Raw genomic sequence first — 17,064 nt, 5'->3', positions numbered from 1 at the left:
AGACTCCTCTCGCTCACGCTCCACAAAAACTTCCTCAACTCGCGGCAGCGAATCGTCGATGTCAACACACACCCGAGCGTAGTGACCATAATGCAAGTCTCTAGTCCTTCTATCAATGGCTATAGGCCTTCCCACCGCCTTAGCAATCGATAATAGAATATGTTCATGCCAGTACTCCTATGGCAAATTTGGAAACCGTATCCAACAGAGCTTGTGCGTGAGCTTTTGGTCATCCACCTTAAAATCTTTCCTCCATTGTTGGAAGCGTATGGCTTGACCATCTACCCAGACCAGGCTTCGTCTCCACATATAAGTCATGTCCTTTGAGTTCATGAAGCTGAAGATTACAAATCCTTTCCCGAGAGATTTTATGTGGACTCCTTCCTTCAAACCCCATCCTTGAGCAGCCTCACGTAGCTTCACCATAGACGTGAATCTGAAGTTCAACCTCCCAAGAAGGGAGTGCTTAAGTTTATCGAGCTGTTGAATGTACGCTGCTTGGGGGATCTTGATCCGAGTTAGATTTCCATCCTTTATCGGCAGCGGTAGATCCACAATCTCCGGGAGGGAAGCCTTTGTCATCGCCGCAAATGATGGAGGGGGTGGTGCCACGCCCTCCTTGTGCTGCAGGTCCATCGCCGGGAAACCCAGAAAACTGCCTAGGTCTACCATCGCCCTTTGAAACCAATTTGTTATACCCTTTCACAAATAAATAGAGAAATTGATATGTGCTATCTACTAGTTTCTAAAATTTTAGCCGTTGGGCTGTGCCGCACACATCCCTAGGTGTGCACCTAGATGTGTGCGACACAGCCCAACCCTTGGATGTCCCCTAGGCTCTCCCTGGGTGTTGAGCTCCCTGGAGAGGAGCCAAATCCGGTCAAATGAGGCTGAAACTTTGTGGATTAGTAAATCCCATTGTTCCCCACTCATATCACAAGTTTCAGGTCCACCGTAGTCTACCAAGTTGTAGAATAAAGTTTTGGAGAAGCAAGACTATGAAGAGAATGCAAAGATTAATAAGAATCTTGGGAGGGTACATGATTGAATTTGAGTTTGAAATTTAATATATCATCAATTTAAGTCATTTCTTAAACCCACAAATTTAAGTGTGCCTCGCTATAAAAGGCCTCTGGTCAAATAATGGCCATTCTCTGACCTATTTTCTCTCTATGCATTCACTAAACATTAATCATTTGGCAGTAATATACGTGAGATTCTCACATGATTCAATTAATACACATGTCGTATGTGTACTCACTTCTATGTCCCTGGAATTAGCATTTTTAGAAACACGTGATGGGACGATCGTCAGAATAGGGTGTCCATATCTATCCTTAATCGAAAACATTTTAGGTAAAAACCTAAAGACAACCATAGTCCGTTAATTATGTCATGTATAAAAATAATGATAAAATTAATTCAATTAATTAACAATTCGGATTTGATGGACACATAATTCTAACAATCTATTACTTAGACATCATAGCCAATTTCCAATGTACTTTACACTTATATAGTCTACATGTTTCTCAAACACAGCAGAAGACAAATCATTTGTCATAGGATCTGACACATTTTCTACAGAGTCAATCTTGGTGATAGTAACATCACATTGATGATTGATCTCTTTAATCAGATAATATTTTGCTTGTTTTATTGCCCTTTGTTGTCACAATACAATGGTGAGATGTGCTTGATGAGCTAAAAAACCATCTCTAGATCAGTCAAGGATTTCTTCAGCCAAACTCCTTTGTCATCATCACCAACTATTGCAAGTTATTCAACCTCAGTAGTGGAATCAACTGTCGACTTCTATTTGGCACTTCTCCAAATTATCGACCCGATATCCATCATATAGACCATACCAAACTTGGACAATCTGTTATCTTTGTCAACATGAAAATCTGAGTCAGTGTATTCCATTATTGATAACTGGTCAAAATCATACATCAAGAAATGATCTTTAGTATTCCGTAAATACTTGAGAATATTCTTGACAACAGTCCAATGCTTTTGTCAGGGTTTAACTGATATCAACTCACAATTCCAATTGAATAACAAATATCTGGGCTTGTATACACCATGGTATACGTTCTACTGCTGAAGCATAGAAAATTCTCTTCATTTCCTTAATGTCTTCTTGAGATTGAAGGCACTGAAATTTAGAGAGACGTACTTCATACCTCAAAAGAACATTTCCTTTCTTGGAGTTCTCCATGTTAAACCTAATTAGAATCTCTTTTATATAAATAAATTGCAACAAACACAACATTCTTTTTTTGGTGATCTCTAACAAATTTGATGCCAAATAAGTATTTGACTTCACCCAAATCCTTCATCAAAGAGATTGTGAAACAGCCACACGATAACAAGGCTGTGGTCCTAGATGATAGCAACCGGAGGGTCTCTCCGCACTTAAAGGGCATACCCAGTGTCTTTCCGGTCCAAATCTTCTATGGTGCAGTTGCCCGAGTGGCCTGAGCGGCGTAAACACAAGGCCATGTGCAATAACCACCTTACCCTTGTCCGAGCGGAGCTAAGGCAATCATTGCATGTGACCCTGTGTGTGCGCCACACAGGCAGCTGGCCGTAGAGGTTCTGTATTGGTGTCTCTCGATCGGCTTATGTGCAAATAAAATATGATTGGATATCTAATCACATGTAATGAATGTCTTGTTTAAAAAAAATTAGATTGATACTTTCAAAGATCCTTTAAACAAATATAAAACCACACACGTTACGGTTGTAATAATGGAAATTTTGAACTGCTCTTTTGTCTAATTAATAATATATTACCATAGAACCTGACACGATTGGAATAAATCCATTTTGAACTGTTCTTTGGTGTAAATAATAATCTTTTACCTTTGGACTTTTTCAACAATGGAGTCTTTGACTCTTGGTTTTCTTTCTTACAAATGCGGATCCTTTAGAACGTGAATTCTAGGAATAACCTCCCTTCCATGAAATGTCTATGGTGAGGAAAAAAATAAGGAAGAACAGATATCTATGTAAAGTTTAGTTGCAATAAAAAAATTAAATATATTGCTTCTTTTGTTTCAATTCTTTTCTTTGTATTCCACGCGTTCTGAATAGTTTTGTAGATACTTTGATTTGGAAGGCCCTATATATCACGTATCTGATAGATTGATCATATTCCATTTTTTGGTTTCATAGATTTTTAGAGTCTAAAGTTCTTGGGTGTATACATGCTTATTATAGTAAACTTTCTCTTCACAAAAATAAAATAAAATAAAATAAAATTCTAACTAAAAATGTCTAAGTGGAATTGAGCCAAATAATCATATAATGTTTTTCCTAAAGGTGCAAGTCAACCGAATTCAGGTTCAATTTCAAACCAAATTTAATCATATAGGAGTCAGGCTTGAGTCGAGCTCGATTTGATTCAATATTTTCACTTCCCCTACTCAGGTCCAGCCGCTTTACTACACCCCAAGTTGAACTAAGTTTTTGGTATTGATGTAGGCAGCTTAGCGCAATCAAGCAAGGGAGAAACACTTATTTCAGTCCAAAATTCGTATCTCTAGGCGATATTTTCTAACTCCGGCAAAACTCTTGTGTGCTCTGGTAAAGGTTAACTTTACTCCGTCAATGGCCTCCAAGTGGTTGTTATCTAGCCTTTGAGTGTCTCCCATATCACAATGTTGATGGTGATATTATGAAAACTAAAAACTATGGCCAAAACCCTCTTACCTATCCTCTTGATGAGTCATAAATCACCCAACCAACCGGAGGTCGCCACGTGGATGTGCTGAGACCAAGGCCTTGAGCTGAGCCGAGCACGACCCAGATCGGGCCAAACCGTTCGCCCGGAAGGAAGCAACACTTCATTTCCGACCTGGCCGAGCACATATACCGACCACTCGGCCAGCCGAGGACCAGGCCTAGCACCCGGTGCGTGGCGCCATAACTCATTCAAAGCGAGTAAATGATCTCCCCAGCATGGCTGAGGCTCAAGCCAGTCGAGCTGTGAACTGAGTCCATACAGGTCTGCCCAAGATCGGCCGCCATGATTCGGCCGAGCTCTAGCGTAGCCGAGGAAACTCCCAGCCACATATGCCGAGGCCACGGTCGTCGAAGGCCGAGCACCGATGCCACGACCACCCGAGGTCGAGCCCTCGTCCACAGAAGCTACCATAACGCCCCACCAGGGATCATGGTGCCACGTCAGCACTACCCGAGTATCGTGGGATAAGGATCGAGCCACGATCTCGTCACGATACCAAATCACACTCCAATAAGGACTCTTACCTTAGTGAGAGTCCGACCCCGAAAATAACTCTCCACTCCACCCCGCACGGAAGAGCCCTACCAACAGAGGACTCTTACCATACAAGGACTCCTCCAACCGCCTCATCTCATTCTATAAATACTCAGGTATGGAGCTCAAACGCTCTTGTCACTTTTTACTAGCTGTTACACTGTTGCATTGGAGACCTAACTTGTGCGTCGGAGAGTCCTAGGCCGGAGTCACACCGGCTCTCTTACGCTCACTCGATTTTTTACAGGCTCATCCGTGGGAGAACCGGACGACGGAGGTTTTAACACGCAACACCTCTTATAACACTAATCATATATCAAAGATTTACGAATAAGGCTCTAACCATCTGTTACAATTACGCATGGTGATTTGGCAATTGGGCCACATCAGTCACATTCGACTCTCCCATTTTAGGCTATCTTTGAATGTCAATAAAAGAAAAAAAAAAAAGAAAAAACATAATAAGACAAAAATCATGATAATATAATGATTATTTTTTTATGTCTATCTCCCTCCTCAAATTCAAATTTTTTTTTAAAAAATTCTTCTTTTCTTGGCATTTAAACATAACCATGATTGTGACTTGCAAAACTCTCTCCATAAAAACGGATTCAGGAGATCGTAGCTACTCTTGTTATAGGCCTATTGACATTAACAGGTAAGCACCATGGAATCCTTCTAATTAAGTGTATAAATAAACGACTAGACATAGGCAGTGTTTGGTATGCATTTTTTAAATGCATTCTAGGTTGATATTACATTCTTAGATGATAAAAATAGTTGTTTTTTTTTTCATGAGAATGCAAAATTGACATAAAATACATTTAAAGAATACATACCAAACACAACCTTAGATATGCATTTATTTCACTTAACACTTAAACACCACCGTGATCCATTAAAATTAGCCGAGTCAAGTCAAGACCAATTCGTGGATCGGAAGAATTCAACCCGGTCCGGAATCCCGGAATTCTTAATTCTTCCACTAGTCAAGAAAGACTTCTAGGAATACTCGATTATAGAAACAATTCCCAATTGCCTAAAATTAAATAAACCGGTCACCAATGCCAAAACGTGGCAGAATCTCTGTGGAAGTCGCCTTGAAGAGGTCCCTTAAAATAAGTTTCTATCAGAATTTAATCATAAACAAAACAAATTCTCTTTCTCTCTCATGGGGCTCTCTTAGCTTTCTCCGCTACCCCTTCCCTTTATTTTTGTTGTTTGCATCTTTGCCTCAACTAACCACTTCCCAACCATCTACTCTCCTCACCACACTCTTTGAATGCTACCCTTCTCTCCTTCCTTCCCTCCTTTTAAATACCACAAACCCATCTACCCCTTCTTCCTTGTCCACCCCTAACCCACCTTCTTCTTCTTCTTCTTCTCTCTCTCTCTCTCTCTCTCTCGCTCTCCAAGAGACTCTGACTGAGAAAGAGAACAAATCAGATTATGGAACCAGCTACGTTCGATGATTATTCCTCAATCTCAAGGACCGTTTGTGTCATGGACGCTTCAGGTCCTCTTGGTTCTTCCCTTGTAGACCGTCTCCTCCACCTAGGCTACACCGTCCATGCTGCCCTTCAAAACCATGGTAGGTCATCATCTCCTCCACCTCCACCACCACAACCATCTTCTCTTCAACTCTGGCTTTTGTTTGGTTTGTTAATTTTGGTGGGTTTTGTTTGTTTTCTTCTTATCAGGTGATTCACAAGCTTTGAAGAAACTTTGTGTTGAGAATAACAAGAACCTCAAAGTCTTCCATTCTGATCCTTTTGATTACCAAAGCTTAATGGATGCCTTGAAGGGTTGTTCTGGCTTGTTCTACACCTTTGAACCTCCTCAAGACCAACCCACCTTCGATGTATGTTCTCTCTCTCTCTCTCTCTCTCTCTTGTGTGTCTTTTCCAAACCTTTTTTTTGATAAAATCTCTTTTCCAAACTTGAATGATCCAAAAACAAAGGTTGCAGAGGAACACAAGAAACCCCCTTTTTTCTCTATTTTTCCCCTCTAAAAATATTAACCATCTTAATTATGCCACGTGTCTGCACGTGCAAAATAGAAAATTAAGGGTTTTGATCTGTTACTGCAGCTCTGCAAGAGCATCTGTCGTGAATTTCGGATATTTGGGTCAGGGAGAAACTAGATGCTATGTCGAAATGAAAATATGCAATATTTGGTAAAATTTTGGTCATCTCGATTAGAAAATTTTGATCTCAAAATGCATTGTTTCGTCGAAATTTTGATTATTTGAGTCATTTTAACATTTTACACCCAGAGAAAACCAAACAAAACTCCTAAAAAATATATAATATTTTAAACAAATTTCGATCTCACTTAATTGGTCTTTCAAAACTAGATTTAATACTGTGCCTCAACATAGTGAAACCCCTATCTGGGAAAAGGAATTTGAGTTTTTTAATTTACTAAAATAACCTCAAGTTTTGTGCAATTCTTATAATGATCTGAAGTTAATTCTGTCATGTGAAATTGGTTTGGTGCAGGAATTTATGGCGGATGTAGAAGTGAGAGCAGCTCACAATGTGCTGGAAGCGTGCGCACAGACGGACACGATAGACAAAGTCGTGTTTACGTCGTCAGTAACGGCCGTTATATGGAGAGAGGATAGAAAGTCAACCTTGGACTTTGACGAGAGAAACTGGAGCGACGTCAACTTCTGCAAAAAATTCAAGGTAATACAACGCACACGATAAGGGTATTTTCGTCTTTTTAATACAACTACTACATCGAAAACTCCGATTTATTGCCCTTATAGTGGTAGTTTATTTACTAGGTTAGCCATCCACTAATTAGGTGGTTTTTTTATGGTGGCAGTTATGGCACGCATTATCTAAAACGCTGGCGGAGAAGACGGCTTGGGCTTTAGCGATGGACCGCGGGCTTAGCATGGTGACCGTCAACGCTGGGCTTCTATTGGGTCCTGAACTGTCCATCACGAACCCTTATCTGAAAGGAGCGGCTGAGATGTACGAAGATGGAGTGTTGGTGACGGTTGACGTAAAATTCCTTGTCGACGCTCATATCTGTGTTTTCGAAGATGTTTCCAGTTACGGCCGTTATCTCTGCTTCAACCACGTTGTTAACCGACCCGAAGACGCCGTCAAGTTAGCCCAAATGTTAACGCCCGCCTCTGCTTCCCCACCAGAAAGGTTAGTGGCAGTGGCAATTTCGTCTTTTCGAATTCGCCACGGAAAAAGTGTAAACTGGTTAGCTGTCTACGTTTGAATTAATGACGTTACCTTCTTTGCATTAATGAGAACGGTTGATGGTTGAGATGACGGGGCATTTGATCAACCCTGGATCGTCGGATTGGCATAATTGACATTATTTGTTTTTTTTTGTTTTTTTGTGGTCAGGTGCGAGGAAACGAGGATATTCGAACAGAGGATTAGTAATAAGAAGTTGAACAAACAAATGGTGGAATTCGGGAGTAAAAGTATTATGGAATGATGAGAATCTGACCGTCCAATAAATGAACGGGTGGGAAGATGACACGTAACCGGATGAGGGCGTTTGTTCAACTCTCGGCCTTGCAAGAAATTATTCAAGAAATAGTGTTTAATTTTTGTAAACATTATTATATATTTGGGGTTCGCCTTTAAGAAATAAAAACCATTGGGCATGGGGGGCTGCAGTGTATAAATGTACATGCATGTGTCTTTTTGGTTAAAAGAGTGGTCTTCATCAGAGCAATTTCTCTGATCATCTTCTCTTTTGTATGTAATAACTTTTTTATAGATAAAATGATTTTGAGAGAAGAAGATGCTGACAATGAATTCTCAACCATTAGATTGGAATCCAACTAATAGCTTAAATTTTCTTCCCCAAGCCCAAACCTTTAAAAGGAACTCGAAACCTTCCAAGACTAGACTCAACTACACTAGCCTCAAGTCAGTTGCACTAGCAAATGTCCTCCATGTATTAATGTTACTTAAAAGAATTAAAGGGATCAGGATCGTGTGAATACACTTTCATCAAAAAAAGAAAAAGGTGTGTGGGTTTAGTCTCACATCGGGTGTGTGAGTGTGGTGTGTGTTGTGTATATCCGTCATTCCACGGTCCTAAAAGTCGGTTAATCTTTTAGAATTGGTGTGTGGTTTGTGTGATTACACTTTCATCAAAAAAAAAAAAGGGATCAGGATCGTCTCCAGGGAGGCATGCGCCTAGGGGACAGCCAACGGTTGAATTGTGCTGCACACATCTCCATGCACACCTAGGGATGTGTGTGGCACAGTCCAACGGTTGGCAGCACCCTGGACGTGCTGGGCTCCCTGAAGACGAGCTAAATTCGAGTTTAGAGCTACACATTATAAACCTTGGATGGTTGATGTCTTGTATTCTATGGATTGGGTTGATGTTACTTGAAAAAAAAAAATTTCCTTTTCTTGGGTCATGCCAAGTTGGGAGATTCAAGGGCGATTGTCCCCTGAGGAAAATTTTTAGGGTTTACATGGGGGAATTATATGGAAATTTATATCCATTTGGTTCCTTTTAAGTTGTTGTATCAGAGATTATTGGGGTTAATAGAAATTCTTTATAAACACAGAGAGGTGTGAGGAAGAGAGCATGTAACCCTTTTTTGGCATTCCACAACATTGCTTAGGTCAATCTTTCAATAGTGAATAAACTATTAATGAATAGATAACCTAGTTATTAACAAAATTGAATTTGTACTAATGACATTATGATGGACATATAAAATATCATAAAAGTTGATCCCATAGATTGTCTCTAGATTCCAACTTAGGATAATCCGTCAATAATGAATTAAAAATCAATTAATTTCTTTTACTAAATTTGTGTTCAATGAACTATCAGAATTGCTAACATAGTTGAACAAGTAGAGATCAGTGCATTACTTAGGTCAAGTTGTCAATAATGATGAAGTTTAAAAGTTAATATGTCTGCCACTAAGTTTGCATTCAATGAATCTAACAGAATTAGAGTTGTTTTTTAAAAAGTTTATTAATTTGGATTAAAAAAAAAAAAACCAGAAGGAAATATTCAACAAAGTCAAATCCATATTTCTTATCTCATGGTGGATGTATGGAATTTTATACAAGTCAAGCCATAGCTGATTTTTTTTTTGGTACACAAGTCATAGCTAATTCCTTGAGGCTATGAATATACACTTTTAATATATATATATATATATATATATATATATATATATATATATATATATATATATATATATATATATATATGTGATGTATGGAATTTTATACAAATCAAGCCATAGCTGATTTTTTTTTTGGTAAACAAGTCATAGCTGATTCCTTGAGGCTATGAATATACATTTTTAATATATTTATATATATATATATATATATATATATATATAGAGAGAGAGAGAGAGAGAGAGAGAGAAAATTTTGTCTGAGAATGTGACCTACGTTAAAACTCTATAGCTGATTCCATGAGGCTATGAATATACCCTTTTAATATATGGGAAGCAGTTTTCTGTCTAGGAGTGTGACCTACATCAACACTCCCATGTGTCTATCTCTCTTCTCCTCAAAACAAAGGGGTAGAGGTATCTTTTCATATGGGAAGGAGAGAGATAGAGTCATGGGAGTATTGACGTAGGCCACACTTCCAGACAGTTTTTTTCCCCTTAATATATATAGGGAAAAAGAACTCTGTCAAGGAGTGTGGCCTACCTCAGCACTCCCACGAGTCTATCTCTCTCTCTTCCTCATTTGAAAAGAAACCTCTAACCCCTTGTTTTGAGGATTATAAAGAATTAATTTATTTCAGTAATGAATTAACACTTAAGTATCTTCCTCCTTTGTGTTGAAGTTTCCGTCCAATAAATTAAAATTTACACATGATTATATTTAAATTCATTTTATTTCATGGTGGACATATGAAATATATATATCCCACACAAGTTGAGATCATATATAATCCTTAGATGTCACAACATTGCTTATACTAATTGTAGAAAATGAACTAAAAAAAACCTCCTCTGTACATAAAGTTATCATCAAATAAACTAAGAAGTTTGCATACGTTCAAGTTTATACTCCTTATTTATCTCAAGGTGGACAAATGGAAAATCATATAAGTTGAGGCCATGGATGATCGATCCCTAGGTTTGTGTTTGGCTGTTTTATGGGAAAAATATGCATAAAGGAAAACTGTGATTAAGAAGAAAGTGAGAGAATGTGTTTCACTTGTAACGTTGTAACCTTCATTTTAATTACCCTTGTCTTACTTTCAAAAGTTATTTAATATAGTATTTGTTGTGTAAGGAGGGATTTAAAAAAAATACAAAAGTGAAAAGTCATTTAATTTTGCATTTGATGTAATTTTTATATGAAATGGCATGATCTACCCTCATTGAAACAAAAGGTATTACGCAGTGCAGGCTGCGCCCAGGCACATGGGTCTGCCACTCAGGGGTGTAGGGTGGTCATTGCGCCCACCCCCATGTGCCTGGGTGCAACCTGCACTGTGGCACAGAGAACAGCACCCCTATACATTTATACTTAAAGGAAACGGGTGGGTACACCACGGGGTGTCCAACTTGTGTTTGTCTCTCTCCCTCGTCCCCCCCCCCCTTATGGGTAGGACACCACGGGGTGCCCAACTTGTGTTTGTCTCTCTCCCTCTCCCTCTCCTGTGGATAGGACCATCCTGTACGTCTCTCCCTTTCCACCTTGCCCATTGATTAAGGCTGATCACATACTTAGAACTGATGGTGGGTCTAATTTCTATTTTATTTTGAAAAAAAAAAAAAAGGTACAATCTTGTTATAACTAACCTTAGTTACAAGAAGATGTTTCCCTTAACTAAAAGCGACATGCCACTTTGTTTTTTTTTATAACATATGAAGGCTCTACTGAATCCTTTCTTTCCATCCATTTCGGGGCCCATATATGCAAGGGGAGGCCCACAATATATCAGATATCTAATGGAGTTGTTTGAGATGATTTGACATGTGGGCCAGTGAAAGTTAGACAGAGCAAGTGGCCATGGAGGATCCAAAAATTTTATCATTCTCTGTGTTGTTAGCTGGAGATTTTGAATCTGTCTTGCACTCCCACTTCCCATGCATATACATAACCTACCTTTCTTCACCAAACTGTCCCACTCTACTAACCATCCTTTTCCTCTAATCCGCCATTAAACTCCTCTTTCCAACAACTATCACATTCCTTTCCCCCATCAAAAGTTCCAAATGAGATGCACCACAGGTATGTAGGATCAAATCATGTCTTCCACCTAAAAGAATTTCAGTTTTACTAGTCAATTGGCCATCTACCATCTTTCCTAAAATTTGAGAAAGAGAACACTGCCTGGTTGTGTAGCCCATGATCCCAAACACAGTTCCCCCGATATGACCGCCTCACCTCTCGATAAAATGAAAAATCCCCCATGATCTATGTCCCTACACACGCTTCCATTGGCCCATCTGTTGGTGCATGATTCTTTTATTTATAACTATTAAGTATTAACCAATCTTAAATGGGTCTTAGCGGTTTTGGTTCCAAACCATTCTTTATTGATCATTCAATTTTGAACCAGTTGGAAAACCCGTCCCAGAACCGTCACATCCCATTTAATAATCATTCCCAAAATAAACTCCCAAACCATCCACTTAATAACAGTACGGTTCCAGGTTTTAGTGGATCACTTCCAAGATGGTTCTCGGTTCCGGCTTTTAGTGGATCCTCCTTCGTTGCTCAATAATTAATCATTATGTTTACCATAGGCGATGAATACAAGGTAAAACTAGTACAGAAAGTTATGGATTTCATGAAGGCTGTTTGTTTTAGAGAAAATGTTTTTTCCTCCCACAAATTTAAGGGAATTATTACTCTCTTTACTAGTTGAAGGTCTCTTCCCATTATGACATTCATCTCATCCCATTAAGTCTATTAAGTAACAAAAAATTTTAGGAGGGGATTTCGTTCCCATAGTTTTCCTCCACCCATAGAAGATGACAGTTCAACCACCATCCTAGGGTTCACAAACCCCTTCTAGGATTTTAGTATATTCCAAAATACCCTCGTAATACCCATTCCTGCCCTCTCTTGGCCCTTGTGTGGAGGGAAACTCGATCCTAAAAACATTTTCAATTTAAATTATAAATCACTCTAATAGTTAAGACTCGAACTGACACATTAACAATCAGTTCAAACGATCAATCCCAGTATAGTTCCTGGCTTCGGTTCTAAGTTCACACCCTACTTGTCTATCCTTTAATTAGAGCTGGTCCTGCCCAAGAAGGACAACAGCAATTGGGACGCCTAAATAGTAAATAGACACAGCTAGTCGACCATATCCGGGCCCATGCAAGGGTGGGGCTGATCGACCCAGTTCAGGTTTAATTGTTAGAGCTGTCAAAACAACATAAACAGCTGGGAACCCAGAAAGCTGTGCCTCTCAAGAAGCTAAAAGCTGCCTCAGGGACTCTCAGAGAGAGAGAGAATAAATCCTTAGGGTGCTTAAATAACTGTCCTTCTACTTTGCCTCTCACAAGCCAAAAGGGCCCATTATACAGAGGGAGGGACGTTTGGTATCCTTTTATTTTGCTTTTGAAGAGAAGAACAGCTGTGTAGGTTATTCTGGTTTGAGACATGGGAATTAATGTGAATATATTCAATGGAAAGGGACAACTCTTAATTCACTTCTGATAATCGGAAGGCTCTGTTGCTCCTTTCTTAATTAGGGCTAAGGGGATATGATATATCACTGTTATTACATGAGACCCATAAACAGTGAAAATGTTTAATCAGGTCCTCTGGTACTGTGGTTTTTTTTTTAAGTATCGCAACAATAAGAATTCCATATTATTGCACACGAAGAAACCGTAGTTATAGGATATCTATAGTTGTGGTTTTAAAAAATCGCAGTAAAATATCTATAGCTATAAGTAGAGATGTAAATGAATAGTCGAAATCTGTTTCTGTATCCGTGTCCGTATCCATTTAGCACTATCCGAATCCGTCCGAAAGTTAAGCGGATACGGATATGGATAGGCTATAGCTATCTGAAAAACTATATTTACATGTAAATGGATAAAATATTCGATTCGTATCCATGTCCGTATCCGTTTAGCACTATCCAAATCCATCCGAAAACTAATTGGATGCGGATGCGGATATAGCACTGTCCGAGCTGAATCCGATCCGTTTACATCTGTAGCTACAAGTGTGTTTTATTGTAGTGTGTTGCCAAGGATGTACATCTGAACTGTATTTATCGCCTTTTCACTATGAGAAAATGGATAATTTCATCACTAAAAACGGTAATGCATCTAATCCTTTCCATATTCTTACTATTCCATCTCTAACGTTCCCTATTTTAATATGTGGAGGTCACCATGACAGAAGGCTGAACAAGTCAAGATGAGCTTTTGGTGTTTTGATAAATGGGAATTTTGTTTTGGTTGAACTTGATTGTATTAACACAATCAAAGGTCTAACTTTTGTTTTCTCTCATGGATGGTCTAACGTGCAGGTTTAGAATGTGTCGAAGGAATTGCAACACATAATCAAAGATCCTGTCGCCTCTCATAATTTTTGGAACACTCTATATATTTTTGAACAGCTGGAATTACTCTCTCGAACAATTCAATTTTGTAATATTGGGGAACATGGGTTAGTTGATATGTTTAACTAAGGGGGTTGAATGTTCACGTACGTGAGCATACGTGAACGATTTTCAACCGTTCAGATGGAACATTTCCACAGAATAGATTCCATCTGAACGACTATGAGTTGTTCTGCTTGTTTTTACGGCGTGAAAATTAACAAGGGGTTTGTCTGCTTTAGATTCTATAAATAATATTTTATCTTTACTTTATTGTATTTTCTTTTCTTCTACCAAAAAGAAACAAAAATTTCACCCCTCATAACTAGTGTTCAACTCAAAACAAAAACTTTAAGGCTTCAATACCCTTGAAAGTACACCTAACCAGTCAGTTATTTCTTGTTAAACCCCAATGGATATTTATAGATTTCTTGTAATATAACCATGCGAACCTGCAGGTTCTTTAGCTGATAGTCTTCTTCATCTAGGTTTTTATGGACCGGATTTTCTTTAAACCACAATGAAGAAGGTATAGCCATCATTGTTGTTGGATGGGCATAGGGGAATAGTGAAGTGCATTTTCGACTTTATATATATTGAAAGGGGTCTAATGATGACCTAAGATTTGTGGGTGTTTCCTTCACCTAAGAACCAAGCACCTAGACAATTTGGTCCTTAGTTCCACCCCCCCTCTTTTTATCTATTTGTTCATTTTTTATTTTTTATTTTTTATCTAAATTGTATATTTTCATATGTCCACAAATCAGAGTCAGAATAAATAACTAGTGACATTTAAAAAAGGGATAAGGAATGTCACCCAATTGTGCAGCACGGCGTGTGTCTATGCTCAGACACAGTCGCTCACGAAATGACTGGTCCACCCTTCGAAAGACGGGAAGGACCAAGGGTGCGCCAATCATTTCGCACATGACTGTGTCTCGGCGCAAATACACGCCGCACTACATGATCGGTTAGCGCTTTTCTCCCTATAAGAAAATAGCAAATTTTGACCGTAGTAATTTGCCTTTTAATTTTTGTTTTTATAAATCCAGCTCTATTGTTTTTAGCAATCAAAGAGGGTATGAATCTTGCAAATTTCCGTGATATAGAATTTGACATAGAGGCGCAATAGCGTAAAGGAGAAATGTTCTCTGATGGGATGTAGGGTCACATCCAGACACATGGAGGCAAAAATGACCGATGTGCCCCCTCCCTAAATGGCGGAAATTCAACCCCTAATGTACCAGTGTATGGGTTCTCATTGGCTGTCGCGCACGGCATGGCCCCTACGTCTCACGCAAAAAACACCCCCCTTGAATACGTTATTTTTTAAATAAACAACTAGGAAAATAATTCAAAACCACATTAAAGCTTTTGGTAATGGATAAAGCTTTCATGATTCATAGGTAGTTTTCAGTTGGGTGCATAATCATTTTCAAAAGCCATTTCCAAACAGTGAGACATAATATTTTTGCCATGTGGCATTGTCTATTGATTTTTATTTTTTTTTAATCCACAAAACTAAAGATGTTAAAGAAAATCAGATGAGAAGAAACCCTTCCCAAGTACATAAAGTTTACAAGAGATGAGAAGAAACCCTTCCAAGTACACAAAGTTTACAGGAAAAGGAGGTGGATGTATCCACCAGAAATGGGATAACCCATAACCCCGGAACTGAGCCCCCTTCATCAAGAAATGAGCGAGAGACAAACTAGAACTTCACAATAGAAAACAAAGAATCAAGGGGCGCTGTCTGCTGTGCCATAGTGCAAGATGCGCCCAGGCACATGGGGGTGGGCGTAATGACCACCCTGCCCCCCTGAGTGGCAGGCCCATGTGCCTAAGCGCAGCCTACGCTGCAGCACAGAGAACATTCTCCCAAGAATCAAATACAAAAACATCCTCCACAAAGGCCCTAGGTAGAAGCCCAGTCCAGAGAGGTTACATCACTATTAAGCGCACGCAAATCACATAAAATAACCAGAAATAGAAAGAGATAAGGACTTAGCAAAAAGAATTCTATCTTAAATAGCCTCAGCTTCCATGAAAAACGGACATCTGTCTTGCATTTGGCGGCCAAAAAAAAAACCCAATTATGTCTTGATGAGGAAAATTATCCTCTCCAATTCCTTAAAGTGTGGCAGTGCGGCAGTGCTAGGTAGAGATGTCGACACCTGGCAGCTGCCGCATCCAACCCTCCATACCAATGAGTTCGGACTATTGGATGCGACAGCTGCTAGATGTCAACATCTCCACCTAGCACTGCCGTAATGCCACACTTTAGAAATTAGAAAGGATAATAATCTGATGAGATGACCACACCTCTACTCGCTTGATGAAACATTCCAAGCTCCAACACTATCTATGACAAAACAGAAATGACATGTTACCATACAGAGCCTAAGGGACCTAGTAGATAGAGAGAGAATCACCAAATTACCCCTAAAAGATAAAATGGTAAATATGTTTAAACATGCACTTTTGAAGTCAAGGGAAGCATGAAAATATGCATATATTACTTAAAACACCCTAAGCTACTACAATTTACATTATTCTAATGCTCGGAAGTCAATTTTGCCCTAAACCTAATAAATTTATCGAAATGCCCTCAGAGGGCAAAAATGCCCTTTATGTTCAAAATAAGTGAGAGTGCATGTGTGAAGCTTTACCAAAACATTTCAAACATATTCACATACACTAAGAAATAAGATTTTCAACTTAAACATGTCATAACATGTGCATTAAGATAGATGTATCCTAATTATGGAAAGAGTGAGAGCGAATTAAATAACTAAACAAATATGATTTAATGTAATATCAATCAAAACAGTGAGGGATGACCTATCACATGATCCTATACAGCAAGCACTGAGAATATACACTTTTTTGTCATTTTTGAATTAGAATTCATTAAATTGCATATATGTCCTAAAGGGTATTGGGAGCATACAAACATGGCATGGTCATATAATCAGAGGGGGGATTAACTCTAAAATGTTAGACAACAGTCAAATACATAACATTATTTTTTGGGAATTTTTCTGATTTGTTTTGGATTTTTAAATGCAAAAAAAGACTGAATTATCCTTTTGAAGGGTACCTTGATAAAATTGTTTTGGCCTATTTTTCTAATCTTTTTCATCAAACCAAAGCCTAAATCCATGTATCAAAACATGTTTTATCACATCCACCCAAAAAACCGAGACAATTTTAGATT

At 38.8% G+C, this 17,064-nt stretch overlaps 1 protein-coding gene across 1 annotated transcript; it reads left to right on the top strand.

The window, feature by feature from the left end:
* Positions 1-5,530: 5,530 nt before the first annotated feature.
* Positions 5,531-8,076, top strand: LOC122646440 (cinnamoyl-CoA reductase-like SNL6). Its single transcript, XM_043839992.1, has 5 exons — positions 5,531-5,876; positions 5,986-6,146; positions 6,788-6,976; positions 7,119-7,453; positions 7,661-8,076. Exons 1-5 carry the CDS (start codon positions 5,735-5,737, stop codon positions 7,752-7,754), a joined length of 921 nt encoding a protein of 306 aa, XP_043695927.1. The 5' UTR covers positions 5,531-5,734; the 3' UTR covers positions 7,755-8,076.
* Positions 8,077-17,064: the final 8,988 nt, after the last annotated feature.

The sequence above is a fragment of the Telopea speciosissima genome, chromosome 11 (assembly GCF_018873765.1).
Source record: "Telopea speciosissima isolate NSW1024214 ecotype Mountain lineage chromosome 11, Tspe_v1, whole genome shotgun sequence".
In the NCBI taxonomy this organism is placed as follows: domain Eukaryota; kingdom Viridiplantae; phylum Streptophyta; class Magnoliopsida; order Proteales; family Proteaceae; genus Telopea; species Telopea speciosissima.
This window is presented reverse-complemented; position numbering and strand designations above follow the sequence as displayed.